A 27,760-nucleotide genomic window follows, 5' to 3' on the forward strand; every position below is an offset into this window, starting at 1 on the left:
CCAAACAGTCATAAGTAAATATTTGAAGTCTTTATTTGGGTGTGTCGTCACAGTCGAGCACAGCTGTTGCAGCTGGCTGGCTGTGATATGTTTGACCGCAGCGTTGAGCCTCACGTCAGTCAGCATGCTGAAATACACAAGACAGGGATGTTTATTAGCAACCACATACACAGTGTTACAGAGTTACTCGTGACCACACTAGAGATCATATATAAGAGGGCTATGTGAGGTCATTTTCAACAGAGGATAACATTCAGTCTCTTCTCAGATTAACCCTCTTGTTATGAAGCCTGCTGGCTAATTTTAATAAATACTTCTAAAGGTCATACAATTCAGCAACATACTGTAATATGAAATGTATTTAGTTTACTAACCTTGCTACCCTGGTCCCGGGTGCGGACCCGGAGCTTGTTGACCTGCGTTTCGGCCGTATCAGCCCTCTCCTCTGCATCATCAAGCTCATGCTGGAGCTTCCTGTACTTAGAGAGGTTGGTGTTTGCCTGCTCCTCCTGCAGACAGGAGGAAACCAAGAAACATATTTAGTGTACAGTAAACTGAAGGCTTTTCAGTTATTTTCTTCTCTATTCAAACCCCTCCAGCTATGGCTGATGATGTGGTGAAGATAATAATTTATCACTGACACTACAATAATACTAAACTGCTGATAGTGGACTCACCGCTTCTTCAGCCTGTCTCTTGTAACTCTTCACCTTGGTCTGCAGTTTGTCAATGAGGTCCTGCAGGCGGACCAGGTTCTTCTTGTCTTCCTCACCCTGCACAGACAACAACAGGGAGCTCCTAAAAACATGCATTCATATTTTACACCCCAGCATGATCTATGTGCAAACACACTTGTTTACCTGGTAGGAGAGTTCTTTGATTCTCCTCTCATACTTGCGTACTCCCTTCTGATACTCTTGGCTCTTCTTTTGCTCAGATTCAATTTCATTCTCCAGTTCTTTGACCTACAGGCAAGACCAGAAAATGACCAGTCCACTCAGATTACAAACAAAACTCACTACCCATTACAGCAATTATAAGGTAGGACAGTGACTACATAACTATTTAATTGCGCTCATCTCTCACCCTGGCCTCCAGCTTCTGGACCTGCTTCTTTCCACTCTTGAGGGCGATCTGCTCAGCTTCGTCCAGACGCATCTGCAGATCCTTTATGGTCTGCTCCATGTTCTTCTTCATCCTCTCCAGATGGGCGCTAGTGTCCTGCTCCTTCTTCAGCTCCTCTGCCATCATTGCTGCCTACAAGAATTCAGAGGATCATTGTTAAATGGGCATTGAGTAAACCCCTGTTGAGTTATTCTGTACTGTAAATGTCTTACATCATGCACTTTATATTTAGTTTATTCCAGAACGTACATCAGTGATGGCCTTTTTGGCCTTCTCCTCTGCATTGCGGCACTCCTGCACAGCATCATCTACTTCATTTGACAGCGTGGACAGATCATTCTCCAGCTTCTTCTTGTGGTTGATCATTCCAGTGTTCTGCAGCAAAAGAGTCAGTTTCAAGAATCATTTCAGGATTATTAAAATGTCAGTTTATCTTGTTTTCAATTTCGTTTCTTTTATTTCTAAAACTGGTAACCACTAGCTGGGATTAAGTAATCAGAGCAACTGAACCAAAGAGTAACAAATAGGCCAGAAATACTTGCTTTTGCAGCTATTTTGCTGTTTTCAACAACCACAAAGACTAGCTAGCTTGGAAAACGAAAGTATCCTCTTCATGTCCATCTACTGAAAGTAAGTGACCATCCTTTGATAAGCCAATATATTTATATGAAGTGAAGTCATAATCTTTCATAAATGCACTGCAGGGTGGTTTTAAATGCTTCTTCCTACCTGAGAGTGCAACAGGTTGACTCTCTCCGTGGCCTCGAGCAGCTCATGCTCAGCTAGCTTGCGTGCACGGTCATTTTGCTCCAGCAGAGCCCTTAGCTCCTCCACCTCAGCAGCCAGCAGGTTGTTGCGGCGCTCCGTCACCGCCACCTGCTCCTTCAGCTCCTCGTTCTGGTGAATAGTCTCATCCAGCTCCAACTGAATGTCCTGGAGTCACAGATCATATACAAGCAAAATATTTAGATGGATGGAATTTGTTCCATGTACTAATGAATCTGACACATTAGGTAGGTTCATCAACCGGCTGCTAGATGGACTCACCTTGATCTGAACCTGCAGGTTTCTCAGGAGTTTGTGGGACTCTGAAGCCTGCCTGTTGGCATGGTTCAGCTGCACCTCCATCTCATTCAGGTCACCCTCCATCTTTTTCTTCAGGCGCACTGCCTCGTTGCGAGACTTGGCCTCGGCATCCAAGGTGGCCTGCATGGACTCCAGTGTTCTCTGGTGGTTACGGCTAGAAGTTGAAAGATTTCATGGAAAGAGAAATTAAGGAGGCCCAGTTTGTATGGACTGGTCGATGGAATATAATCAAATCTGCCATAAAGAAGGACAAAAAGAGTAATCAACGAATCTCACCGAAGGCTGTCAATTTCCTCATCCTTCTCCGCCAGTTTCCTGTCAATGTCAGCCTTGATCTGGTTAAGCTCCAGCTGGATGCGGAGAGTTTTGCTTTCTTCATGCTCCAGAGTGCCCTGAGACAGACAGATACTTAATGCTTGAAGATATTCTGTGGGTAACCTCTGTCAAAAAAGATCCCAGACCACAAGGAGAAAGAAGTGAGAGAACTCAGCAAACGGCTTACTTCAGCTTCCTCCAGGGCAGCTTGAAGCTCAGTTTTCTCCATGTCCAGACCCTTCTTCATTTTCTCCAGCTCATGGATGGTCTTCACTCCCTGACTGATTTGATCTGACAGGTCAGTGATCTCCTCTGGGGGAGTAAAGATAGAAATATATTCGGTATTTTGTATAAAGTCTAGGTAAACAAATCTTTTATGCAACCTTCAAACTGGGTATTCATGTTGTAAAAAACAATGACAGGTACCTTGGAGGTTCTTGTTCTCCCTCTTGAAGGTCTCGAGATGATCCAGGGTCTCTTCGTAGCAGTTCTTCAGTTTGAAGAGCTCTGTGCTCAGGCTGCGAGACTCTTTTTGAGAGGTCTCCAGCTCTGACTGGCACTCTTCATACTTCTGTTTCCACTCGACCAGCACCTGGAGAACACAACAAGACACATGTTTGCACTGGAACAAAAGTCATGAGTTGGCATTGTACATGGTACCAGAACCCAATCATATTAATTCACCATGTAATAATAATAATAATAATGGTGCACAAATTAACTATTAGTCATCTGACTATTTAGGGTGATTTCCATTGAGGACAGCAAAAGCCATCCTCTATAATAGTTGCCATCAGTTAATACCTTGTCAAAGTTGCGTTGCTTCTTGTCCAGAGCAGCAGCTGCAGCATTGGCACGCTCCAGATCAATGGTCAGGTCCTCGATCTCTGTCTGGAGCCGATGTTTAGTCTTCTCCAGGGAGGAGCACTTGGCATTGGAAGCCTCCACCGTCTCTTCAGCGTTCTGCAGACGTGTCACCACCTTCTTCCTAATGAGAGGCAAACACATTTGGCGCTCATGCTTTCAAATGATCATTGTGTACCATCGAATTTTGAGAATTAAAAATACATCTCACTCACTTGGCTTCCTCCAGCTCCTCAGTCCTCTGGATGGCATCAGTTTCATATTTGGTCCTCCACTGAGCCACCTCAGCATTGGCCTTGGACAGACCTCTCTGCATCTCAGCCTTTGCTTCCTGTTCCTCGTTGTACTGCTCTCTCAGAAGATCACAGTCGTGTCGAGATGACTGGAGTGCATGGGCCAGGGAATTCTTAGCCTTAAGAGACCAATCATGATGGCACAGAGCAGTTAGTTGAAGTGGAGGAACTCTGAATTTCTGCAGAGGTAGCTACCAGTTTTGTAAATAACCACCACTGCCTGATGCAGTGATATGGAGCTGACCTTATTCTCCTCCTCCAGCTGTTTCTTGAGCTCCTCAACATTCTGGCTGAAGGAGTTCTTGGCACGCTGCAGCTGGGAGACCATGGATTCCCGCTCTTCAAGCTTCCTGCTCACCTCGGCTACGTGGAGGAGAAAAAGGTACCTGTGTTACTGACCGGTCTGTAAAATCTGCTTGTGAGATTTGTGATAAAATAAAAGCTCCTTACCAATCTCAGCCTGAGCACGGGCCCTTTGGGTGTTGGTGTCGTTGAGCTGCCTCTGGAGCTCTTCAACCTTGGCTTTAGCCTCATTCATTTGGTCTTCATACAGGCGACACATCTTCTCTGAAGTGGTCTGTAGACAAAAGACGGACATTTTAGTTTTATAAGGGATTGATCTAGTACTTTAACCTTTCTGTGTGTTTATCCTCTTTTTTCTATCTACCTTGCCCTTGGAGAGCTGCTCCACAGTACAGGCCAAATCATCGGCTTCCATCTTGGCCTCACTCCTCTCCTTCTCCAGCTTATGCTTGACTCGCTGCAGGCTGTCGATCTGCTCGCTCAACTCCGCGACGCTGTCAGCATGCTTCTTCCGCAAGGTCGCCATTGTGGCCTCGTGGTGCATCATGGCTTCCTCCAGGTCTCGCCGCAGCTTCAGAAAATCTGCCTCTCTCTTTTTGTTGAACTCGATCTGGGCTGAGGTGGCCCCACCAGCCTCCTCCAGGCGCTCGCTCAGCTCTTCGAGCTCATGAGCCACATCGCCACGCTGCTTCTCTACTTTGGCCCTGCAAGCCCGTTCGGCCTCCAACTCCTCCTCCAACTCCTCTGTGCGAGCCTGGAGAAAAGCAGCGGTCAGTTATGTTGTCAAAATGATGTCATAACTGCTCTATTACAAGTTGAGACCAGTTTCCACCTGTAGCTCCTTTATCTTCTTCTGGAGCTGATTGACCAAGGCTTGCTCATCTTCAATCCTTGTGCTCATCCCATTCATTTCAAAGTCTTTCCTGGTAGAAAATATTTGGCAATTATTATCATTATCATTACTTCCCAATAGCAAGATCATATTTTTCTGTAATGATATGAAAACTCACTTTTTCAGATTCTCTTGAAGTTGCTGCTTGTCGTTCTCCAAGTCCATAACCGACTCCAAGGAGAGTTTCAGATCTCCCTCCAGTTTACGTTTGACCCGTTCCAGGTCCATACGCAGCTTCTTCTCTTGCTCCAGCGAACCCTCCAGCTGGTTCACAATAGGAAGTTTGAAAAATGTTACATTTTATGTATATGATGATGACCTGTGCTTTTAATTAGGCGATAAATACACTCACATCATCTACTTGTTGCTCCAGCTTTGCCTTGGCTTTGGTCAGAGTGTTGACTTTGTCTTCCTCTGCCTGCAGGTCATCCAGAGTCTGCTGGTGAGCCTCCTGAAGAGCCTTCTTTTCTTTGGTCAACTTCATTATGGTTTCATCAAGAACTGACATTTCCTCAATCAGGTTCTTCACCTGTGAGCCGGAAGAAGGAAATGTATTTATCACTCATGAAATGAGAAATCAAAAACATGTTTATTTTTTATTTCCCCGTAGATATTCAATCCACTAAATGTGCTGTGGATCTTTCTGTGGCCTCTTAACTCCCTCTGGAGACAACTCACTCCATTTCAAATTCCCTTACCTTGTTCTCAGTGGCATGTTTCTCCTTTTCCACTTTAGCCAGAGTGATCTCCAGATCGTCAATGTCTCTCTTCAGCTCAGCACACTCGTCCTCCAGCTTGCGCTTCTTGGCGAGCAAAGTAGAGCTCATCTCCTCCTCGTCCTCCAGCCTCTCCATGATTTCTTTCACTTTGGCCTCCAGCTGGATCTTAGTTTTGATGAGCAGCTCACAGCGGTCCTCGGCATCTGCAAGATTGTCTTGCTCCTACAGGGGAGAAAGAGTATGTGTTCAGTGCATTCCCACTGAACTATCTGTCTTTCCAAAAGCTAAATGTGTGAATACATGAGGAATGCCACTTACTGCCTGCAGCTGTAGAGAGAGATCATTCTTCTCCTGGACCAGGCTGACCTGCCTCTCCTCCAGCTCTTTGCGCTTGACCTCAGATTTCTCCAGAGCCTCCTTCAGCTTGGCCATCTCCTCCTTCAGAGAGGCCAGCTCTTTCTCAGTGGCAGCGCTTTTCAGTAGAGGCTTGATTTTGAAGAAGAGCTTCATCCAGGGCCAGTGCTTGACAGCGTTGAAGGCTCGGATGTTCCACTGGATGATCATCAGAGCCTCCCTAAAAACAAAATGAAATAAAAAGGAGGGATTGGAGAAGTGAGTTTTTTTCTACCACTGAAATTTTTCTTTTTTTAAAAAACGAATCTAAAATGGCACAGAGACCAATGATTCCCAATCTGGTATACTGCCAGGGGGTACGTGGAAGCTCAAGCTATTAAAAAAGGTCTAAAAGCAGAAAGGTCTAAACGGTTGACTAAAAGTATTGGATTAATGGTTGAAAATAGCTAAAAGAAATAAATAAACAATTGAAATAGTTAGAAAAAGTAATGTATAATGATTGAACTAGTTAGAAGTGAAGTTCACGTCAAGTTAAGAGAAGAAGGTCAAAAAGATTTATCCTGGAGTTCCCCGTTTATTTATTTAGTTACTTATTTTGGCACTAATCCTGCTGCTATTCACTGTCTTGTATCTAATCATACACGGAGGGATGCAAAATGAAATCATACACCTAATGCTGCTTTTGATGTTTCATGACTGTGACCAAACAGGGTTACCAGATTGATTTAGTCTCATTAGAATGGCGTCTAGCAGCCCTAAATATGGACCCAGAGCCAACTGGTCAAGGACTCTCTTTCAGTGTTTAGAGGGTGAGTTTGAGTGAGTGTGCACATGCCGGGGTGGGAGGTGAGGGTGGGGGAACTGATTGCATTTTTGACATGACTCCATGCTGGGTGCCTCTCAAAGGTGAGAGTCTGTGTTTATTTAGAAACTTAAGCCCTCTGTCCAACAGGCGACTTTAATCCTCCGTCACCCGCCACATATCCCATCAATGCACTCACTTAGAAGTACAGGCGCCGCGGACAAAAGGGGCCAGGGGCCAGGGGCCATCGGGCATCCAGGGAGGGGGCCGGGGGGTTGTATTTTTAGGGAGGGCCTGAGCAGCTGCCACTTGACACATGTCGCCACCTGGCTCTGAGGACACCGTCAGCATTGTTTAATTTAGAGAGAGTGGATGGAGAGAATGGCCAGAGACCCGCAATGTGTGTGTGTGTGTGTGTGTGTGTGTGTGTGTGTGTGTGTGTGTGTGTGTGTGTGTGTGTGTGTGTGTGTGTGTGTGTGAGAGAGAGAGAGAGAGAGAGAAAGAGAGAGAGAGAGAGAGAGATGGGGCCCCTTATTAACAGTAGGGCCACACACATGCCTGGTAACCATACAAGGGCAAGCACACGCCTCACACACGCCGATAACACTGCCCTTGCATGCCACACATACTAGAGCAGGGGAGTGAACACTAAGGTATAGTATATCACAAGCTGAAAGGCTCGCGGCTGATTGTGTTGCTATTGAACCTGTTCAGAAAAGCAACTGTTGAGGGAGTGTTTTTTTGCACTCATGTCTTCACCTTCCTGTGAGATATTAAGCTTGAATGCTTTCCTCTGCCTATGAATGCATTTTATATTCATTCAGGTTCATAAAAAAAGAAGTGATTTTATCGACAAAAGTCTTTGGTCTTCTTACTTCATTTTCATTAACTTATTCCGCTCATTCCTCATGATTTTGCCACGAGCGGCTGCCTGCAGCAACGTCAGGACTTTGGCCAGACGCTCATCTCTCAGTTCTTCGAGGTGACCCAGCAGGCCTGCCTTGAAGAACACCTACATGAAGCCAAAATGGCGGGAGATTAGATTTATTATCACATGCTCATTTTTAAAAATACCATCACACCATCCAATTTTGAAATAATTCAATAAAAATAATTTAAAATTTTTATTTAGCTTTTTTTCGCTGATTATTTTGCCACTCACAGCTCTGCTTTACACAAGCTGCTACTTCCTACCTTTGTGTGTCCAAATTTATACTGGTTGTGGTCGATATCCAGGGAGGCCAGCAGCTTCTCTGCAGCTTTCTTGCTGTCCATAAACTTATCATCTGGGATGGCACTGGGGTGCAGGATGCGGTAACTGAATGGATGAAGAAAAGAGTGTTGTCAGACAGATTATCACTGTGACTCATTACCATGCCATGATATCCAAAAGTGATCTGAAAGCTGTACCGCTGTTTGAATTCAGCATAGAGGATGCGGTTGGGAAAGCCTTTTCTGCAGATCCTGATGCCTTCCAGCACACCGTTGCAGCGCAGCTGGTGCAGCACTATGAATGCTTCCATGATCCCTGTGCAGAACAAGTTTCAAACATGAGCCTAGTCCAGTTTGTTTAGCTACTGATTATATGCAATGATTGTGCTATGTGTTACCTGGAGTCTTGGTCTCATTAGGGATGATGCAGCGAACAAAGTGAGGCTGGGTGCTGCGGAGGTTGGTCATCAGCTTATTCAGGTTTTCCTGTAGGAAAGGAGGGATACCGCAAATTAAATGATAATACCTTGAATCTACAATTTGACCATCACTCATTGCAAAAAATAACATTATCTTCATGTAAAATATTTTTTTATCTGCAGGACTTTGTGTTCCTCACACGTGAAATTCTTGATGTTAAGGAGAGAAGAGCCAGCACAGACTTAAAGTGATGTTCATGTGATCATTGCCCTAAACATCACTGCAAGTCTTAACTGCCTCCGTCCCAGCTGTCCAATGATGCCCACCATTTCTCGTACCACACAAAAAAAAGGTAAGTGATTTGGAATCACATCTGTCTGCATTAACCTGCATCAGTAATGGACCATTTTAATCTGTGGTGTCAGGCTCACCTTGTGAAGCTGAGACACGGTCTGGAAAGAGGCAGCCTTCTTTCTCTTTTCTTTGCCACCAGTCTTGTGGTCAGGTACTGCGAGGTAATAAGCAGAGTGATTAATTTGAACTCCTTAAGGTGTCCTCTCTAAGCTATAGTCTTCTGTCAACATCCTGTTTACTGTACCTGAGTCTGAGGCAACATAATTCTCGTACAGAGAAGCTAGCAGTTTGTTGGAGGACTTCCGGAAACACACCACCACCGTCTCATTCAGTGGGTCTTTATTTTTGTCTAGCCAGCCAATAATGGTATATGGTACCTGTAAAAGCAGCAGGGACATCCATATTATTGAATTATGTATGTAAGAATTAATGTTGTAAGACTGTCTCAGGGCTTTAGCAAGAACAAACTTACCACTCCGGCATAGTGCATCAGCTCAAAATGTGCCTCGTACTTGCGCTTCTTGTCTGGCCGTGGCTTTTGGAAATTAGGCGATTTGCCAATGTGATTATCATACATCTTGGCTTTAAAGCTGCTGTCTGAGGCCTTTGGGAACATGCACTCCTCTTCAAGGATGGACATGATACCCAGCGGCTGGAGAAAGAGCAGAGTGTTACATACGTCTCTGTGAAACTCTTTTCTGATTCAACTTCATCTATTACAGATAAAACGCTTTCTTTACTTTTTCAATGAGATCAATGCAAGCTTGAAGGTCCAGCCCGAAGTCAATGAAGGTCCATTCGATACCCTCCCTCTTGTACTCCTCCTGCTCCAGGATGAACATGTGGTGGTTGAAAAACTGTTGCAGTTTCTCATTTGTGAAGTTAATGCACAGCTGCTCAAAGCTGTTGAGCTGCAACAAAAGAGGAAAAGGTGTTTCAGAGGAAGCACTGGAAGTGGACAGTGTGAGATACATGTTATGGAGAGTCATCCTGCAGTATAGCTTATTCATCACAGTAAGAAAGGATGAGGCACAGAGCACCTGTTGATATTAAACCAAAATATGGCCTTAGAAACAGAAAACCAGTTTAATGGTAATAGTTCATAATAAAAATAATTTGCATCTTTAAAAAATAATTGCAAGATGGATCAACTTACTTCGAAGATCTCAAACCCAGCGATGTCCAGGACCCCTATGAAGTACTGGCGAGGCAGGGAGGTGTACAGGGTGCGGTTGATCCGTCCCACGAGCCATTTAAACATGCGGTCATACGTGGCTTTGGCCAGAGCACCAACAGCGTAGTTAACCTACAGCATCAGCACACACACATACAGCTGTCATTCACATGAATAGTTTCTGTTGCTTAGATACTACATTCGAAAGTGGCGAGTGTATTGATCGACTGAGGATTAAGAAGCCGTCCCTCATCAGCATATTAGTCGTCCAGCAGAATGAAGTGAAGCTGAACACACTGAATCTTTTCTACCCTGTAAAGTACATTTCGTACCGCAGTTCTGCTTTTATGTTTGATATATTGTGCCTCATTTTTTCACTTTATATTACAGAAAGATTACCTCATTCATCATCTTTCAGATTAATAAAATAATGAAACCAAACAAAGACAGCAGACATTGCATCACCTCACCTGTTCCACATTCTGTCCCTTCACTACATACTCATTCCCCACCTTCACCCTTGGGTGCAGGAGGCCCTTGATGAGATCAGCTGAACTGACGCCCATTAGGTATGAGGCCTTGTCTGCACCTGACAACCAAACAGGACAAAAATCACAAACTTGCTTTTAAATCAAATTGTTATTTTTGTGCCAGATGTCTTGTTGTTGACTCGTACTTTCAGTGCCGTCAGCCTCCGCCTGCTCCTCACGTTGCTTTTGCTTGAATTTCATGTTGCCAAAGTGCATGATGGCTCCAACTATTTTATAGCAGCCATACTTCTCGTCGGACAGGAAGCCGAGGATGTCCATAGCATGCTGTAAAGAAACCAAGAAAAGTAATCTCACAACTTCACAAATGTACTCAATGTGCTCTATGGATTTCTCTCCATGTGGACAAAATAAAAGCTCTTACATCAGTGGCCATCAGCTCCTGTCCATCATCCATGTTCTCCACGGTGGTCACACCCTGGGAGCAGAAGTGGTAGTCATATGGGTTGGAGGACACCAGCAGCATGTCTGGAACAAAGAGTTTACAGGTTCACATCACAGTCCTGCAGAAGCACGTAATGAAATATACAAAGCAGTCAGAATGACTAACCTAACAGTTCTGGTTTCTTCTGCGACATGATCTGGTAGTAGATGTGGTAGCTCCTCTCACCGGGCTGTTGAAATATCACTCTGGATTTTTCCAGAAGATCTAAAGGTGAAAAAGGAGAGTAACATGTTAATATCAGACATGGAACAAGAAGAGAAATACATGATGATGATGAATACAATGTTTGACCGTTAACTCACATATATCAACATCAGCAGAGGCTAGTTTGCCAGTATGTCCGAAGTGGATCCTGATGAACTTGCCCTGTGGGAAAATGTTATTTTAAATGCTCCAGAAACAGACCAACAAATAGCAGGATTATCCAACTCATTTCAATGTATATACTGTATCCTATATACAGGGGATTTTACAGGTACTCACAAAACGGGATGAGTTGTCATTTCTTAGCGTTTTGGCATTACCAAACGCCTCCATGGCAGGGTTTGCCTCAATGATCTGATCCTCCAGAGTCCCCTGGGAGATAATATCAAAAGAAAAATGTAAAGACACCCAGTCACATACATTTATTTATTTATTTATTTTTTTTTTTACAATTTAAAGTTTATTTTAAATCGCTGTTAAACATATTGTAATTGCATTATCTTTTCCTGCAGTTTGAACTCACCCCAGTTTTAGTGGCAAGACCTTGCTGTAAAATAATAAGGTAAGAAGCCTGTGAGTGTCATATTATTTAAAGCCTGACTGAATAATGCTTTGTTTCAAAAGCAAAGGGAAACATCATAACCAACTGGAAAATTAGATAGTGGTTGTTAAAGCTGTGGAAAAACCCAATGGCCACCTTGTTTTATATGATGAAGTGTGGTGAACGCAGGGGAGAAAAAGGTAGGAAAAATGAACACAGAAAAGTCAAAACCAAAACTCAAAGCAAAGGGAAAGAAAATGGAAAATTTTGAGCCAAAAAGGGGAAATGACATGGAAAGGGAAAAAGAAAAATAGTTAAAAATCAAAAAGAAAGAGTGAAGTGTCTGGAAAGGGCTACACAACACATGATGGTAAAGACTCAGACATGAATGTAATCAGTTCTCACATTCACCATTTTGACAGTGAGGAAAATGTATAGACACGGTTTAAAGGGGATACACGGAAGGATTCCTGGGACCAAAAAAAAAAATGAAGAAAATAAAAATAAAATACAGCAAAAAAGCTGGGAAGCAAAAATGTTGCCACATCAGCCTTACTCCTTTTTTGGCAGTTGTTTCCCCAAGAGCTGCCACAATGGCAAAATACTGAATGACACGTTTCGTGTTGACAGTTTTGCCAGCACCGGATTCTCCGCTATAGGAGTGTAAAAAAATAACAAAGTGTACATACAACAGGTAAAAACTGGTCACAAAATGAGTAAAGGTAGTGTAAATCAAAATAATTACACTGCATGTTACAAAACAGAAATAAAAAGAAAAAAGTGAAGAATAGATTTCAGAAAAAGCCAAAAACTTTGGAGGAAAAAATATCTAAATATTAAAGTGGCAGTGTGTGGACAGTCTACATGTAATATGGCTGCTTATTTACAAGCTGTCTGTTTGTTCTCTAATTTGTGACAAGACAAAGAAATATATTAATTTGAAGCATTTGATACTTACGTGATGAGCATGGACTGGTTCTCCCGATCTGAGGAAGAGAAAATAACACAAGGCTTGTTACGTACACATGACTGCAGGTATGTGCATTTATATTTGTTGGTATATGTATCGGTGTGTATGTGCTTGTGTGTACTGTATGTTTTTTTTGTGATCACATTTTTCTTTTGTGTGTACTGTATTTTGTTATAATGTCTTAGTGTACACTCACTGCGCAGCATGTCGTTATATGCATTGTCTGCGATGGAGTAGATGTGCGGCGGTGCCTCAGAGCGGCGTTTGCCTTTGTAGGCAGCGACCACAGGGGCTGTGTAGACGGGCAGCCACTTGTATGGATTCACCGCCACACAGAAGAGCCCCGAGTAGGTCTGAGGAAACAGGACATGACACAACATTAACCTACTATGATACCTTATCACCTAAAGCAAAAACGTCTGCCACTGACAGATTGACATTGCTGAAGTTTACAGTTGAACTCTGTAATTTAATCTGGATAATAATGCCTCTTAAGGGATCATAGAAAGATGGGAGAGGCGAAGAACCATAATGGGATACTTACATAGATCATCCAGGCAGAGTAGCGTCTGCGCAGGTTGAACAGCACGGAAGCCTCGTTGAGGTGTGTCAGCATGGCCATGTCTTCAATCATGTCATACTTAGGAGGATTCACCTGCTGGATGTCACAGTCCTTCACTGTCAGAGTCTAAAGGGATGGAAGCAGACATGAGGAAGAGAACATGGGATTGTACTGTGCACAAAGTGTTTTCATTCATTATTGCATTTAGAGGGTGATCACCTACCCTCCTATCTTTGGTTTCAACAATGACTTTGTCACCGCTGAGCTCCTTGATCTCAACCTCAATGTACGCTTCTTTTTCATCAGGGACCCAGGCTCGCTTCTTACCTAACAGTACAGCAGAGGGTGTGCACTAAGTGGAAAGATGTTGGGAAGCAGCAAAACTCTCCATAATACAAATGTTGCCAGAGACAATTAATAAAAAACGTATTAAAGAAATACACCAACTCGTCAAAAAAATAAAATTATTACACAAATTACTCTATGTGTCCAAAATAGGCCTACTCACCTTAACAAGTGTGTAAAGATGATTTTAAAACTTTATTTATATAGTACCTTCGTAAAAAACAAGTTTACAAAAAATAGTGATACATTGTGACATTTTACTTTGAAAAAACAGTTCGGTGATTTAATGAAGTAATATTATTTAAACATATTTTGCCATATTTTCAGACTGTAAATTAGCTATTTCTTTGAAAACACTGCAACAAATGCAACTGCAATGACGAAGCGGAATCTCACATGATCGGCTGAATTGTTGCCTTATTTGAAAACAGAAATGAATTTAATATTGAATAAAAAACGGAATTATTTGATTTTAATGTGATTTTTCTTATAAGGTTTCGTTTCTTTGATCTCTCCTTACTAGACCTACCGTCAAAAGCAATAGTGTGCGACGCCATCAACTCCAGGTCAGATTTGCGTAAAAACTGTGCAGCTTCCCCGAAGTCCCTCGAGTCAAAGCGCGACATGTTGGCAACTCTTCACCGGCCCCAAAAACCAGACGCACCAGTGAGACAGACGAGTAGAGGAATTCCTTTGGTAAGAAAACAAAGCTTTGCATTAGGGTCAGTAGTTCTTTATATGTTAAAGCTGTTTCTGTTACTTCAGCCTTCCATTATTGATGAAAACAATGCGTGGCCATTAAACACTGCTTGTGCGTAAAGAGCGCAAATCCACTATCAGCAAGTGTGAACAAAAAAACAGAAACTTATAACGCGTAAACTGACACGTGCCAGCAAAGGTAAACAGTATCACTATACTACTGTAACTGAAATTATTACTCTACAGGACGCGTTTAAGGGCAGCCAACCCGCGCGTAAAATGCGTAGTGACCAACCTACCAAACAAAGGCAAAACGTTGTCCACTGACCTCAGGACGACCACAACGAAATAACAGCTTGGTGAGATGTGCCCTCCTTTATACTGTGTTTCTCAAGGTCACGGCCAGTGGACATTTGTCCCTCATTAGCATATGCCACCTCCTCCGACGCCTATTGGTGCTGAGCGCCTGTCTCAATTGACACAAAAGGAAAGCTACGTTTTTGTCATTGCGCTAAAACCAAGCCGGCTATTTTTGTACCCCAGTTATTTTATGCACTGTACACACTGCGAGGGAGTGGGAGAGAGTTGCATTTGGAGCATCCCAGTAGGAGAGAATTTTTTCACTCCATAGATTTTGAAAGGGCAGTGCATCATTGCCTACCAGGACAGTGATTTGTGTCCACACCTAGAAACAAAAACTGTTAATTAAACAGAATATTCTCAGGAAAAACTGCATGTATAGAATATTAAAATAACATAAAAAATTACAGTCAGTAGAGTTAAATACATATCTAGATTTTAATTATTATTTTTACACACTCTCGACCTCCTGATAAACACAAATGAACTCTTCCCACATTAGGTGACTGTGATGCTTAAACTCATGTTGGCCTCTAAGTAATAGCCCTGCAGCTTTTGTGCTGTTAAGTGCCAACAGGGATGTTTGCTATTGTGTGAGGCCACATAGGATGCAACCTTAGAAGAGATTATTTCTGGAGCTGTGTGGCATTAAACATGTTACTATAAATACACAGCATTATATTAATAGTGAGAAACGTGGCGTGTGGCCGACCACACAATAAAGTGCCTCACATGAATTTAAAATAAATAAACACGATTCATTCAAGATATGTGATGAAAGATTGTAAATTGAATTGTTTTTCAGATTGTTTCTACGAAGCTGTAGCCAGCAATATGTAGAGCTTTAGCACCTTGGGCCTCTGATGAAAATGAGAAGTATCTCAGTAACTATCCACTGGTAGCACAGGGTGTCATATGGTCACACATAGCTGTTGTAATTTTGTGTATTCAGTAATTCTGGCATTAGCACTGCGCCTCTCACACTCTGGCTCCACCAGATCTGACCTTCAGAGCAAGGGGAGAGGTTGGTGCCTGGTATGAGAGCAGGGTGACAGTGCAGCACGGGGGGAGGGAAAGGGGACCACAGTTTCTCAGAATAGACAAAGCCAGAGTCCAGCATTCCTGATAGGGAGATTGACTGTTAACTGTTGACTGCGTGAAATTCTGCAAAAGCCACGTAGATAAGCCGAAGACAGTCGTCTGGTGCCAATTAAGTAACTTTCACAAACCCTGAGAGATGATAGGCCTACTTTTTAATATGACAGAAAGGATTTGCACACACACACACACACACACACACACACACACACACACACACACACAGAAACATGGAGAGAAACATGGAGAGAAACAAGAAAACAAACTCCTAATAATGGATGTCTTGACCTGAGGGGCGGCCATCTTTGTTGATGCCGTTATCTGTTGCCGTGGCAGACTGAGAGGTGTTTCCGTGATGGCTCAAACTTTCTTGGGCATCAGTTAGATAGAGCGGGCCTGAGCTATTCTGGGACAAGGGGCTCTTCAGAGAGGCAGAGGCTGGTTTATGTACTATGTCACTTGCTGCACCATTTGAAAAGCTGGCATGCTGATAACACATGAGGAGGAGATGAATCCCAAAGTCCCCAGAGCTGCTGGCTTTAAATAAGTCCACATTCTCCAGCACGTAAACACACACACACACACACACACACAAACACACAAACACATAGTGGAGTGCAAGCAGTGTTAGCGTAGTCCCCCAGCACATCTCTTTGCACTGCTATACTGCGGCACACTGCAACAGCTGACTTCTCAGAGCCACAGCTCTTCTTACATCCCCAGTGTTCCTCAAAATCATTTAGAGTCTAATGTGGCCAGGCCCATTAATGCTCATGTTTTGATTATTAGACATTTGTGCAGCTTTAAATTACCTCCCCATATAAAGTGACCAAACTGACATACAGTAGGCCTCTGTTCACTCTGGTGGACCAGCCGGCCCACAGTTTGGTGATGTGCAAGTGAGGAGCTGACATTTTGGGCATCAAGACTTGATCTAGGGGTCTGTCACAGTTGTTTTAGATCATCATGCACCGAATGCCAGCAGGCTTAGGCAGAGAGATTGGGAATTATGACTGCAGTCATTCTCAGCAGTGTTTCATTGCACATGACACAGTCACCTCTCTCTCCATGTTCAATTTCTGCACAGGTGGGACTGTTCATCGGAACCTATACAAAATGTTACTTCACTAAAATGAGCAAACAGCTTTAAAATTCAAATCCTATTGTTATATTGTTATTTTCTTTGACAAAATACTGTAAATAAGACAATGTAATGATCAATATATTGCCTGATTTATTTTGACTTGTTTGAGCAATTTGAGACCATTTCTTGCAAGAAATGATGATTATTACTTTACTATCTATCTATCTTTTTTTGTTCTCTTTTTTGTTTTCATATATTGTCTTGTTCATCTCTTTTATGAATCTTTTTTCTTTTCTCCCTTTCTGTAAAAAGGGAGTTTGCTTGTTTGCTGGCTTGAGAGAGCAAATATTAAGATCCCTATTTTGCTCTATAGCAGTAACCTAAACATGGGCGGTGGAGCAGTGTTTCATTTTGGATCAAAGCATTCATCGAGGGTGGATATTTCTGTAATCGCCTCGTGCCTGCCCACAATACCTTGCAGCAACTGTGTGGGCTAAGGTCTTAGCCATCGGTTCATCAGAGTGGAGACGGGCTGACGCGTGGCACAAACACACTCTAAAGCCCCAATTACTCTTCCACACCCACTCCACCCCACTGACATCCACCCTTACACATGCACTAATAACACACAGCAGAGTTAATCAGTCTTTTAGCGAGCTGTTTGGGGCGGGGGGGGGGGGGGTTGATACCTCAGCTATTAGCCTCTGGCTCCAGACAATACCCCGGGTCTCATTGTACTAAGTTGTGGTCTGGGTCATAGGGCCTGGCCTGCTCGGCCAGCCCGGCCCTCAGTATGCATGGCAGCCCTCAGCTGTCTTTCTATTTCAGGAGCATGGAGGCATACCATGGCCCAGCTGGGGCATCAGAGACAATGGGCATGCAGCCTTATCCAAACACAGGCCCGCAGACAATCTGACGCACTCCAGGATCCCAGTGAGAGCCCCGCTGCAGCCCCTCCTGTCCAATAAAGCAGAAGTAAAGGGTTAACAAGGCTGCACACACACTAAAACACATCACTCAGGAGCTCCAAGGCTTCCTTTCACGTACTACAATGAGCAATCCATGCAAGGAGAGATACATTTGTTATGTGATGTGTGATAACAGACAGGAATGTAGTGAAGAGTAAACACAGCTACACTCAGTTTATCAAACATGTTATTTGTAGAATACAGTTAGGCAACTTTTTAGGCTGACACAAGTCTTTCTGATAAGATATAGTTAACTCATGTGAAAGACCCAAATTTAGTTTTTTAATATATTTATGAAAACTAAACAATTTATATTTGTAGTCTGAATGTTGTCTGTATGATGATTTGAAATAATTAGACGATTGTGGTGAGTTTATCCATTAACCATTGCATCACTGACACTTTCATACCAGTGGATTTGCACTAACCGTCACAGCTATACAGAAAAGTTCAGTTCACACAAAGATATGTTTTCACTGAAATCCCTGTTTCTACACAGCGGGCCATGACTTCAGTTGCTCTGCTTGACTTTAAATAGACTTGGAAGAGAAACGTGTCTAGCTGCTTGGAAAGACCTTCAGTTAGTGACCTACAGCACGTTACTGTCAGGATAGACATAGCTTCACCTAATTTACTGTCAGTCCCGTTGGGGGTCTGTTAAAGACAACCAGCAGGGATGCAGGTGGCAGTGCTTGCCCTCTGTCCACAATTGCTGTTTAGACAGAGCTGCTCTCACACAATGAGAGGCATTTTAGCGAGCCGTGTGGCGTCTCTTTCACAGTTTACACAGGCTCCAAGCCCATCCTATATTTCCTTTAAACACACACGCGCATAAATACACCAAAGTGCATGCATACACACAAACACTATCACCACCTCTTGCCACAGAGGACGTCACCTGTCACCCATGACAACTGCCCAACACACACAGAAAGAAGAGGCCGACTAGTAGCACATGTGTTACACCATCAAATTGCGAGTTCAATTAATTCACTTGGTTGCCAGTCAAGCAAACTGACACAGATCACTCAGGGGAAATATCAACTGAAGCAGAGAAACACTTTGAGCAAACACAAAACAAAGACCTGAAGAGACCTGCGGCTCAGCATCTCAAACAGATCTGTAATAAAAAAATAGTCCAATAAGAGGATGTGTAAGTTTGACAATAGCGTTCTAATAAGTCATTATTTGTATTGTTATGAATAATGGCCTAATAAAGGGCTAATAAATAATTTGTTAAAGGTGCCATATCGTAAAAAGTAAGATTTCCATGTCTTTTTTTATTTTAAAGCAAGTCGAGGTGCTATCTCAACACTGTAAAAATATTTTTAAGAAACGCTCAATCCACAGAGAAATGCACATAGATCATATTCAGAAACTGTGCCTTTTAAACGAGTCGTCAAGACTTCTGCACGGTTGTGAAGTCAAAACTATACTATATATAGGTAGAAGTGGTAGAGTGCTTTTACATTCATTCCCCGACTGCAATGACAGTGCAGAGACGCGGAGAGCGCAGATGCGGAAGACCTGGGAACACTGACCAATCAGAGCAGAGTGGGCTTTTTCAGGAGGGGGGCTTAAAGAGACAGGCGCTAAAACGGAGCGTTTCAGACAGAGGGTGAATACAGGTATATTCAGACAGACAGTATGAGAAAAATAATGTAAACATGTTCTAGTAGAACCCAAAAAACAAGTATGAACCTGAAAATTAGCATAATATAGGACCTTTAAGGCTTTATAAGTAATACGTCATCAATAAAAAAAAACATTTAGGTTGTTAGATTGTGGAAAGCTGTCTATGACTGATATACATCTAGCTCCTTATTTCATCAGAAATACTCTTTTTTTGTGACTAAACCCCCATGGAAAAAATGCTGCAGAGCATCCAGACTAAGATCGTTTTATTAATAACTTTGCAGTGCACATGTGTCATTGAAGTGTATCAGTGACTTCTTCACATGTTTAACTGCAGACCTGATGGCTTATTATGAAGTTAGAAACTCTTGACCCTCGAATGGATGACAATTTCAAAATCTCATAATCTCATCACAGTAATCTCATAATTGATAACACATGACTCTTTAAATTTAATTAATTAGCAACATGCTTTGTCTCACATTTCAGTGCAACTGATTAGAAGCTATCATAACTATTTTCAAGTGTAATATTGCAATTATTCTCAACTACTTTGATTGTTAATTTTATTTCTCCCATTTTTAAGTGTAATAATGCAACACTGTACTGGCTCCACTTGCTTCCAGTACTGAGACACTTTATTCATTTATTCTGTTTATATATGTTTATATTTATCTAATTCTTAAATTCTGTATCTTATACTCAATGTAGTACTTTATAGTTTTTATCCTTAATTAGGCATCTACAGGCTTGCTCCAAACGACATTTTGTCGTACTAGTCCAGTAACAATAAAGGTATTTTGTATCTCTTGTATGTTGTAATTGTACATTGTCATCTGTGTTATAATTTGTATGTAATTTTTTAGGACTTTTTTTTTGATGAGTGATTCTATTGATGATTGATTAATTGATGATATAGGTATTTGAAGTGTTGTTTTTTTGGTAGTATGATGTCACCTTGTCACCTGCAGCCTTAAATTACAGACCACAATGGCAATAAGACTGACTTTATGGTGTCATCCTTGACATTGCTGTAGTGATTTACTGCAAAGTCCTACTTCTCATACTCAAATAAACTAAACAAACTAAACCAATATTGTGGTCTATATCGTGATGTAGTGTAAATGTAGGGGGTCTAAAAAATAAAAATGTTTGGGAATCCTGGTGTTAGGTGCCAACAGCTGACACATATCAAGGCGTTCTGGGTTTAAATCGAGCCAAGAGCGGCTGCCGTGTGTCATCCCTTTCTCTTCCTTCTTCTCTTTTTACATTCACTGATTGAGGAAGGAAAAGTTGAATCTAAATGTAGTGTTTCTTTGATCTGAGTGGGAGCTCAGATTTACTCATTTGGCTGGCTGCTTGGCTCTAGTTTTATCAGTAGTTTTACCAGCAGAGGGCATCAGCCTCAGTCCCACCTAAAGCTTCCACCACAGGCCTCTGAGAGATCCTGCCAACATTTAACAGCTAGTCTGAGCTATGTGGGGCCCCAGGATGTTGAGCAGTAAGAAGCTGGAGTAGGAGCAGGTGAAGAAAGTCCTGAGGGAAAGTCCTGTGCTCTTGCTTCACTCTCCGAGACGTAACAGAAGGATCAGTTTGGCATTCAGAGAAGTGCTACTTCCCGGCAGCAGGCCAGACACTTAGACAGCTGGTACTGCGTGTGTCTCAATCATCCTCTTCTCTCACACTGCATTTAGCGCACAATACGACAGTGTGTTAGCAGTCTGTTTTCATCTCCTAATTGGCAGTATCAGAATAGTGTGAACATCAGAGGTAGGACTCTCAGGAGGAGTCTTCTTATCTGCAGATGATTCCAGAACAAAAGTATAAGAAAATCTGAATGTGCAAAAACACATTGCAGGATTTTTGTAGAGAGGCAAACATTCCTTTGGAGGGAGTGTTACAGGTCCTTGTGGCAACTGCATGTCAGTAAAATGTGAAGAAAATTTGCTCTTTTGGTGAAACTACTGACCAATGCTACCCTCTACTGCCACAGAGCAAGCATTAAACACATGTCCCCACTTCCTTTGAAATATGCATATTACATTGTTGCCTCTATATTTTGACTTTTTTGTATTGATCTAATTATTCATACTATGCTAACCACACAATGCTTTTTTTCTGAAATAGAAGGATCCGCATGAATTTCTGACATTAAAAAGGTTAAGTACGGAAAAGGGATACAAGTATACATAGATGACTCACTGGCTTTGGAAGAGGAGATACATACTAGAACAAAAGCCAACACTAAAAAATGTTTGTTTTGGTTTTGAGTCCACATTCCAGCAGAGGTCACTATGTGACACTAAGGCAGTCATACCTTAAAAGGCTTAAAGGTACAAATGTTATCATGTTAAAAAAAATAAAAAGGTTGATCTTTGATAAAGAACCCTCCTGTTTTGGCCCGAGTTGGTCAAGTAGGGACAGCTAGGTGAGAAAGGGGGAAGACATGCAGGAAATCGTCACAGGTTGGATTCAAACCCTGGACCTTTGCGTTGAGGTATAAACCTCTTAGTACACGTGTGTCTGCTCTACCACTGAGCCAACCCGGCCACACGTTTATTTAATTTTGATGATCTTGTTTCCATCCTAGAGATGAAGATGCGGTTGAGTTTGACCTCAACCACGATGCTGACTAGAATGAGGGCTTGGTCAAAAAGAAGGGGCTGAGACCAATTCCTGGCTTTACTGTTGTACAACTTTCCATTAGCCTGATAAAGAATACTGTATAGGGGAAGCACATTTCAACTTCCTTTCATTCAATTAATAAGCCTGACCAAACAACAAATGGACATTGATACAAATCTGAATGGAATTAAGGGATTTGTCTCCAGGAGCTGTGATGTCCATGAATAGTTGTTCCAATCTTTTCTGACTGAGAAACTTTAAGTTACAATAGTAAGAGTTAAGCCTTATCATTGCTTTTCTACTAGCCTTATGAAAAGCAAAAGTAATAAATATAAGAAATGCATATTTTATCATACATATTTTATAATAGTATTATGGAATAATACATAATGACAATATTATTATGCATTATGTCTTTAAGATTTGGACAGAAATGTTATCATAGTTGAAGATGACACTGTACTTGCTGCTTTGCTTTCATCTTTTTTTAGCGCAGACACACCAACACACACACATGCACTCTCCATGGTGACATTTTAATCCTACTTGTCTATTGATGCAGAGCTACACTTTCACCAGCGGGGGGAGCCATGTTCCTGTATGTGACCATTAACCTCACAGTTTTGAATCTGTTTACATGTGGTCAATTCAGTCTGAGAGGAAGCACAAAAGGAACCTTGTGAGTGAACTGCACCTTGCAAGCAGCTGGTTTTATGGCTTTAACAGAAACAAAAGAAAAGTTACATTTTTACAAAAGAAAAAAGACAGCGTCGGACTCATGTAAACCCTGATACACTTGCCTTGTATTCACTGATAAAGGTAATTCCACTTAACAGTCATTAACATGGTGTTTCTCTATGTTTTTCAATGACAGGAAGGGGCTATCTCATAGGAAGTGGAAGTAGGAGCGTCCCTCTCTCTCTCTCTCTCTCTCTCTCTCTCTCTCTCTCTCTCTCTCTCTCTCTCTCTCTCACACACACACACACACACTCCTACACCCCCACGGTCGTCCACTTGCCTTCCCATCCTGTAGCTGTAAGCGGTGTGAGCCAGGAACACCCCCTCTCTGCAGGGTTATGGCTGCCTGCTAGTATTTTGGTAATCGTCATCCTCCCTGACCTGCTGGCCTGATCCTGGCGCCAGGAGTCTCCACGCCTCCCCTCCACCTCCCCGAGCCAACTACCCCCGACCCCACGGATAATTCAGACCAGCTGTTGCAAGGTGCCTGGCCTGCTCCCACCCACTATACTCACACTTGCCTCTTCCAAAGTTCTGAGTTTGTCTCAGGGAAAATGAAAAAAGGACCTGGCTTTAGGCTCTTTTGGAGGCCTCTCAGTCTTTGCATGGGGTCTTACTGGTGCATAAAATAAATCCAAGTCAATCACAGGCCTGGTTCCTGTTCTGCAACAAATCAGCACTGTGTCTGGATTTGATGTTGCAATATGGAAACACACATTCAGTGAGTATTGTGCTATGGCAGGGAGTCAAACACTTATATTTGCTTTCCTGGTCCTTCACGAGTGTCACTGACCTGAATTTCTCTCATTCCTCTAACCCTTCAGTCTTAATGAAGTGGAATGTGTGTCACTGTGAAAAGAGAGTCCTGGACAGAATTGAGTTGTGTTGCAATATGCGACAGCAGAGCCATCTCTTCATTGGAGTCACATGAAGAGCATGTGCATCCTCGGTGATCAAGTGATTCTGTGAGGGGATATTGCCAAGGAATGTTTGACAAGAAGGACGATAAAGAAAAAGGCCTTGATTTGTCATTTTCCCTCTGTGTTGAAGTTCATATGTGTGCTTCTTCTTTTGTATACTTGAGTGTTTTTGGCATTTGGGGGGGCTCTGTGCAAAATAAGGTGCCTCTCTGTCTATGGCCTAACCACAGTGGGACTTTGGACTGAGATGGAGGGGAACCCCAAGCTTTGATCCCCACTCCACAACCCCAGCACTGCTGAGTAACGGCCCATGAGTGAACTGCGTACATGTGTGTGTGACAGAGGTTTGGATTGTTTTTTTCACAGTGGTGGCAGTGGTGGTTGTGGTGTGGTTGCCTTGTAGAACAGCAGTGGATGGTTGTCAGAGACAGAGGCCTGATAGAGGGGGGTGGGGGAGTGGTACAAAGAGCTGTTCTGGTGGAACTATGGAGGAAAATAGTTCATGCTGCACTGGGATTTCCTGCCTTTGCCCTGGCTACCCCCTCCTCCCCCCTCTCCCTCTCCTGTCTACCCGCTCTGTTCTTGACGCCCTTAAGCAGTATGGAAACTGCTCTGACAATATTTCATCTGGAGATGGGTGAAGCAATTGATGTAATGAAAAGGACTGCAGGCAGGGATCATGGGCCGAAAAAATTCAGTGTTGATCCAGACTTTTGCATTCACGTTTCTATAATTCCATTCCCTCCCTTAATCTGTCCACCTACAGGTGTTCAGATGAATAGTTTTGACTGTGCACAATGTCTCATTCATGTCTCTTACACAACATATCTGAATGGTGTTATCTGATCTCTTATCATACACAGCTGGAATACACATTCGCCCTGACATTGGTCCTGTGAATGGAAGCACAAGACAGCCACACCACCACTGCTTGCGTTAAATGTAGAAAAGACAGGTGCGTCACCATTTGGCTGCCCTCAGACATATGGCATGGGTGTCAAAAAGGAGGTGGATGGGGATGAGGGGTCCGGGTTTAATGTTTTAACCAGTCCCCTTCTCTTCCAGTGCTTTGATCTTAGGTGTCAGCGGCAGAGCTAGGGGGCATGTGTCACTCATTAGCAGTTTGGTGAGAGTGTGCTGGCTCGCAGCTTTCCTAGGGTGGAGCGGAGTGGAGAGGATGCTGTGAAAATGGCTGCTCATGGGGTGTTCCTGCTAATAAACCCTGAGGGTGGCATGGGGGTGGGGAGCTGAAAAAAACCCTGGAGGAAAGCAGTGTAGTTCACTTTACTATCTGCCTATGTGTTGAGCATCGCTTTCATTACTGCACACACTTACGCTAAACTGATAGCACAGGAAGTCGAATAGACGATTTCATTGAAAAGCCCTGCTGCCAGCACTCGCTGTCTTGGGAGAGGAGGGAAATGGAAACCAGATGTCTGAGATCCACCGTGAATATGTCAAAGCTCTTAGACTATGTCAGTTCCTCCATGTTCCATTGGTGGACTGAAATGTTTCTGCACTGTCATCAGTAATGTATATAATACTCCTTCCCTGTGGACATCTCATACAGTCTTGGCTGCAGATACGACCTGGAGACTCCAGGAAAGAAGCTTCACTGTTCTAGAAGAAGATTTTTTTTCTCTGTTCCTTAGGTTTCAGACCTCACCACATTCCTCAAATTTCAGGGTAACTTCCCATATCCCAAGGCTCAGTCGGGTGGCAAATCTCTCAGCACTCCTTTGTGGATAGATTGCTTTCTCTTGCTTGAGAAAATAACAAGCTATAGAGTAATGACTTAACAAGCAACAGGATAATGGCTTCAACATGTGCAGGACTGTGTGCATGTGTCTGTGTGCGTGCATAGATTTGGGATTGCACGACTGCTTCCTTGCTTGCCTGTGTGTGTGTGTGTGTGTGTGTGTGTGTGTGTGTGTGTGTGTGTGTGTGTATGTTTCTATTGTTTGGGAACCAACTGTGTAGAATCAACTAGCGGAGTTGTTTGAAAGCTGGACCGCTGATGAATAGGCCACTCTCCCCCAGGTCTGGAGTCTTGGAGGCTTTGGGGAATCAGCTGCCCCCCCGGTGCATCACAATGACAGGGACGGCCTGTGGGGTGTCGGTGGGAGTGCCGGGTGTTTTCCATCATAACCAGCTGCTGCGTAGGCCTCCCACACAGAAGAGCACTCCTCAGTGTGTACGCCTGTGTATTCACCTACGTCTGTGTGTTTGTATCTGGGGATGTTGTAGACAGTGTGACAGCATGTGTGGTGATCTATGACAATATGACAGCTGTCGTATGTACACTGTGTGTGAGTGAGTGTGTGTGTACATGAAGCAGATTATTGGTGTTTACTGTCTGTAGAAGGGTTTTGATGCCATGCATCTTTTCGTGGTGCGCAATACCTCCAGTCTTAACTTCCTTTGATCTCCATTGGAACAAATGGGAAGCACTCGACACCTCTATCTCTCATACCGGTGTGGCTTTAAGAATCTGTGAACACGTAAAGCTGTTCATGGGAAATGACACACAAAAGACACTGATCATAACTCAATTAGCAATCCTCTTCCTGTCAGTGCTATTCACGTGTGCGACACATTTAGTCATGGCATGATCCGGCTTGCCCGAGTAGGTGCTTCTCTTTTTCACACACAGCTTTCTAAGTTTCAACAAATCAAAATCAAGTGAGAGACAATACGTACCACCTGATACTGTTTACATACTGTTACACCATGACATGTGCTGACAAGTTGGCAGAAAACTACATGACCTCTTTCATAATACTATGTCAGTGCCTTCGGCAACAGCTCAACGTCCTCTTGCACCTTGTATGGGAAAGTATGCTCAGGTGCATTATGTTGTGGCAAACAGGTGAATGTGCTGTTTTACATGATAACTTTGTCATAGATTAACAAATCTATTTACCACTCGCTTTTAAAGAACAGAGTTAACTGGATATGATATTACCTCCATTGTCAGGTGAAGAGGAGTCTTAAGTATGGGTTTAACATGTGGGGACTTTATCTGTTTTTAGTCGTGCTAGCGGCATGGCTCTATGGATGGCAATGTCGGTTTGTTATGTGGGAGCTGGCAGGGTAAAGAGCGGTTCATGTCCAATCCAACTGATTCAGACATTTTCATTTACCCGTTTTCACATACAGCTCAGCTGGGTAATGTCTAGATAATTTCAGGTTTGTAGTGCATGTGTTAAAGGTGCTATTGTGTTCAGAGGATGTTTCCTACAGACTCTGGAGATCCTCTGACTTTTTCTGTAGTGTGTATTTGGGAAATATCTCCACCACCATTATTTGGATTGTCATGAAATTTGGCACACACATCCATTTCTCCCTCAGGATGAATTGTTATCACTTTAGTGATCCCTTAATTTTTGTACTTTGGTTTAAGACCAAAAATCTGCAGAGGTAATGACATTCCCATCAGCCTCAACTGTACTTTGTGTTTAGGGCAAATTAGCAAATTTTAGCATGCTAACACGCTAAACTAAGTTGGTGAACATGGTAAACATATCTGCTAAACATCATCATTTTAGCTTTGTCATTGTAAGCACGTTAGCATACTGACATTCTTTTTTTTAGCATTGAGCTCAAAGCACCACTGCCTATTGCCTATTGTAAGTGCAGCCTCTCAGAGCTGCTAGCATGGCTGTGGACTGTCTTGTTTGGTTAAAAAGAGTCACACAATGATCCTCTTTTTTTTCATTCTGTTAAGATCGGAAGAAAATCAGTTTGGGGTGCTTTTGTGTTCAGCAGACGTGCTGCTCCTTAGCTCGCTGAGATGCCACACAAGAATTTGGGAGTAACGATAGTTAAGAAAGCTGGGTCAGGATACTCTCTAAGAATTTCTCGTTTCCTGTCCCAGGGTAGAAGTTGGGTTGTTTTCTCCCTCCTTCTTCTCTCCAATCGCACTAGCCCCAGTGTGAGGCAATGCCCAGAAGGACACACAGAGGAAAGCAGAAAGCTCAGGCGCCATCCATCCTTCTACCTCTCCCCCTTCTCCTCTCGCTGGCTATGCTTCTCACTGGCATCGAGTCCACAGCAACACATGTCTCTGATCAAGTCCAGCCTGCGTCATCAGTTAGTAAACTCC

At 43.0% G+C, this 27,760-nt stretch overlaps 1 protein-coding gene across 4 annotated transcripts; it reads right to left on the minus strand.

Moving 5' to 3' along the window:
• Positions 1-15: 15 nt before the first annotated feature.
• On the minus strand, positions 16-14,598 carry myh7ba (myosin, heavy chain 7B, cardiac muscle, beta a). Of its 4 annotated transcripts, XM_031279186.2 has the most exons (44): positions 14,527-14,598; positions 14,058-14,219; positions 13,407-13,510; positions 13,166-13,309; positions 12,818-12,974; positions 12,610-12,637; positions 12,208-12,304; positions 11,634-11,657; positions 11,390-11,482; positions 11,209-11,272; positions 11,012-11,110; positions 10,826-10,929; positions 10,590-10,728; positions 10,384-10,502; positions 9,896-10,045; positions 9,480-9,650; positions 9,212-9,391; positions 8,984-9,116; positions 8,817-8,893; positions 8,364-8,451; positions 8,164-8,281; positions 7,948-8,071; positions 7,629-7,765; positions 5,916-6,171; positions 5,577-5,819; positions 5,231-5,407; positions 4,997-5,142; positions 4,819-4,909; positions 4,351-4,740; positions 4,134-4,260; positions 3,928-4,046; positions 3,606-3,802; positions 3,331-3,514; positions 2,953-3,118; positions 2,714-2,838; positions 2,488-2,603; positions 2,173-2,365; positions 1,855-2,058; positions 1,375-1,500; positions 1,087-1,257; positions 861-965; positions 678-773; positions 375-509; positions 16-127 (listed from the first exon to the last, which is right to left on the minus strand). In XM_031279186.2, the coding sequence occupies exons 2-44, from the start codon at positions 14,152-14,154 to the stop codon at positions 116-118; spliced, it is 5,826 nt and encodes a 1,941-aa protein (XP_031135046.1). In that variant the 5' UTR covers positions 14,155-14,219; positions 14,527-14,598; the 3' UTR covers positions 16-115. The 4 variants fall into 4 exon arrangements, with proteins under 4 accessions (XP_031135046.1, XP_031135055.1, XP_031135062.1 ...); XM_031279195.2 differs by lacking the exon at positions 14,527-14,598 and having other exon boundaries at positions 13,407-13,535; positions 14,058-14,186; XM_031279202.2 differs by lacking the exons at positions 12,208-12,304; positions 13,166-13,309; positions 13,407-13,510; positions 14,058-14,219; positions 14,527-14,598 and having other exon boundaries at positions 12,818-12,964.
• Between the last annotated feature and the right edge of the window lie 13,162 nt (positions 14,599-27,760).

This window comes from Sander lucioperca, chromosome 6 (assembly GCF_008315115.2).
Source record: "Sander lucioperca isolate FBNREF2018 chromosome 6, SLUC_FBN_1.2, whole genome shotgun sequence".
NCBI classification, from domain to species: domain Eukaryota; kingdom Metazoa; phylum Chordata; class Actinopteri; order Perciformes; family Percidae; genus Sander; species Sander lucioperca.

What these genes read in the sequence shown, in the direction of transcription:
- myh7ba (XM_031279186.2), bottom strand. Translation starts at nt 14,154, where the DNA reads ATGTCGCGCTTTGACTCGAGGGACTTCGGGGAAGCTGCACAGTTTTTA. An exon ending in TCAACCTGTTGCACTCTCAG is followed by an intron (nt 1,501 to 1,854) that starts GTAGGAAGAAGC and finishes CTTTTGCTGCAG; the next exon opens with AACACTGGAATGATCAACCA. An exon ending in CCAAAAAGGCCATCACTGAT is followed by an intron (nt 1,258 to 1,374) that starts GTACGTTCTGGA and finishes GAATTCTTGTAG; the next exon opens with GCAGCAATGATGGCAGAGGA.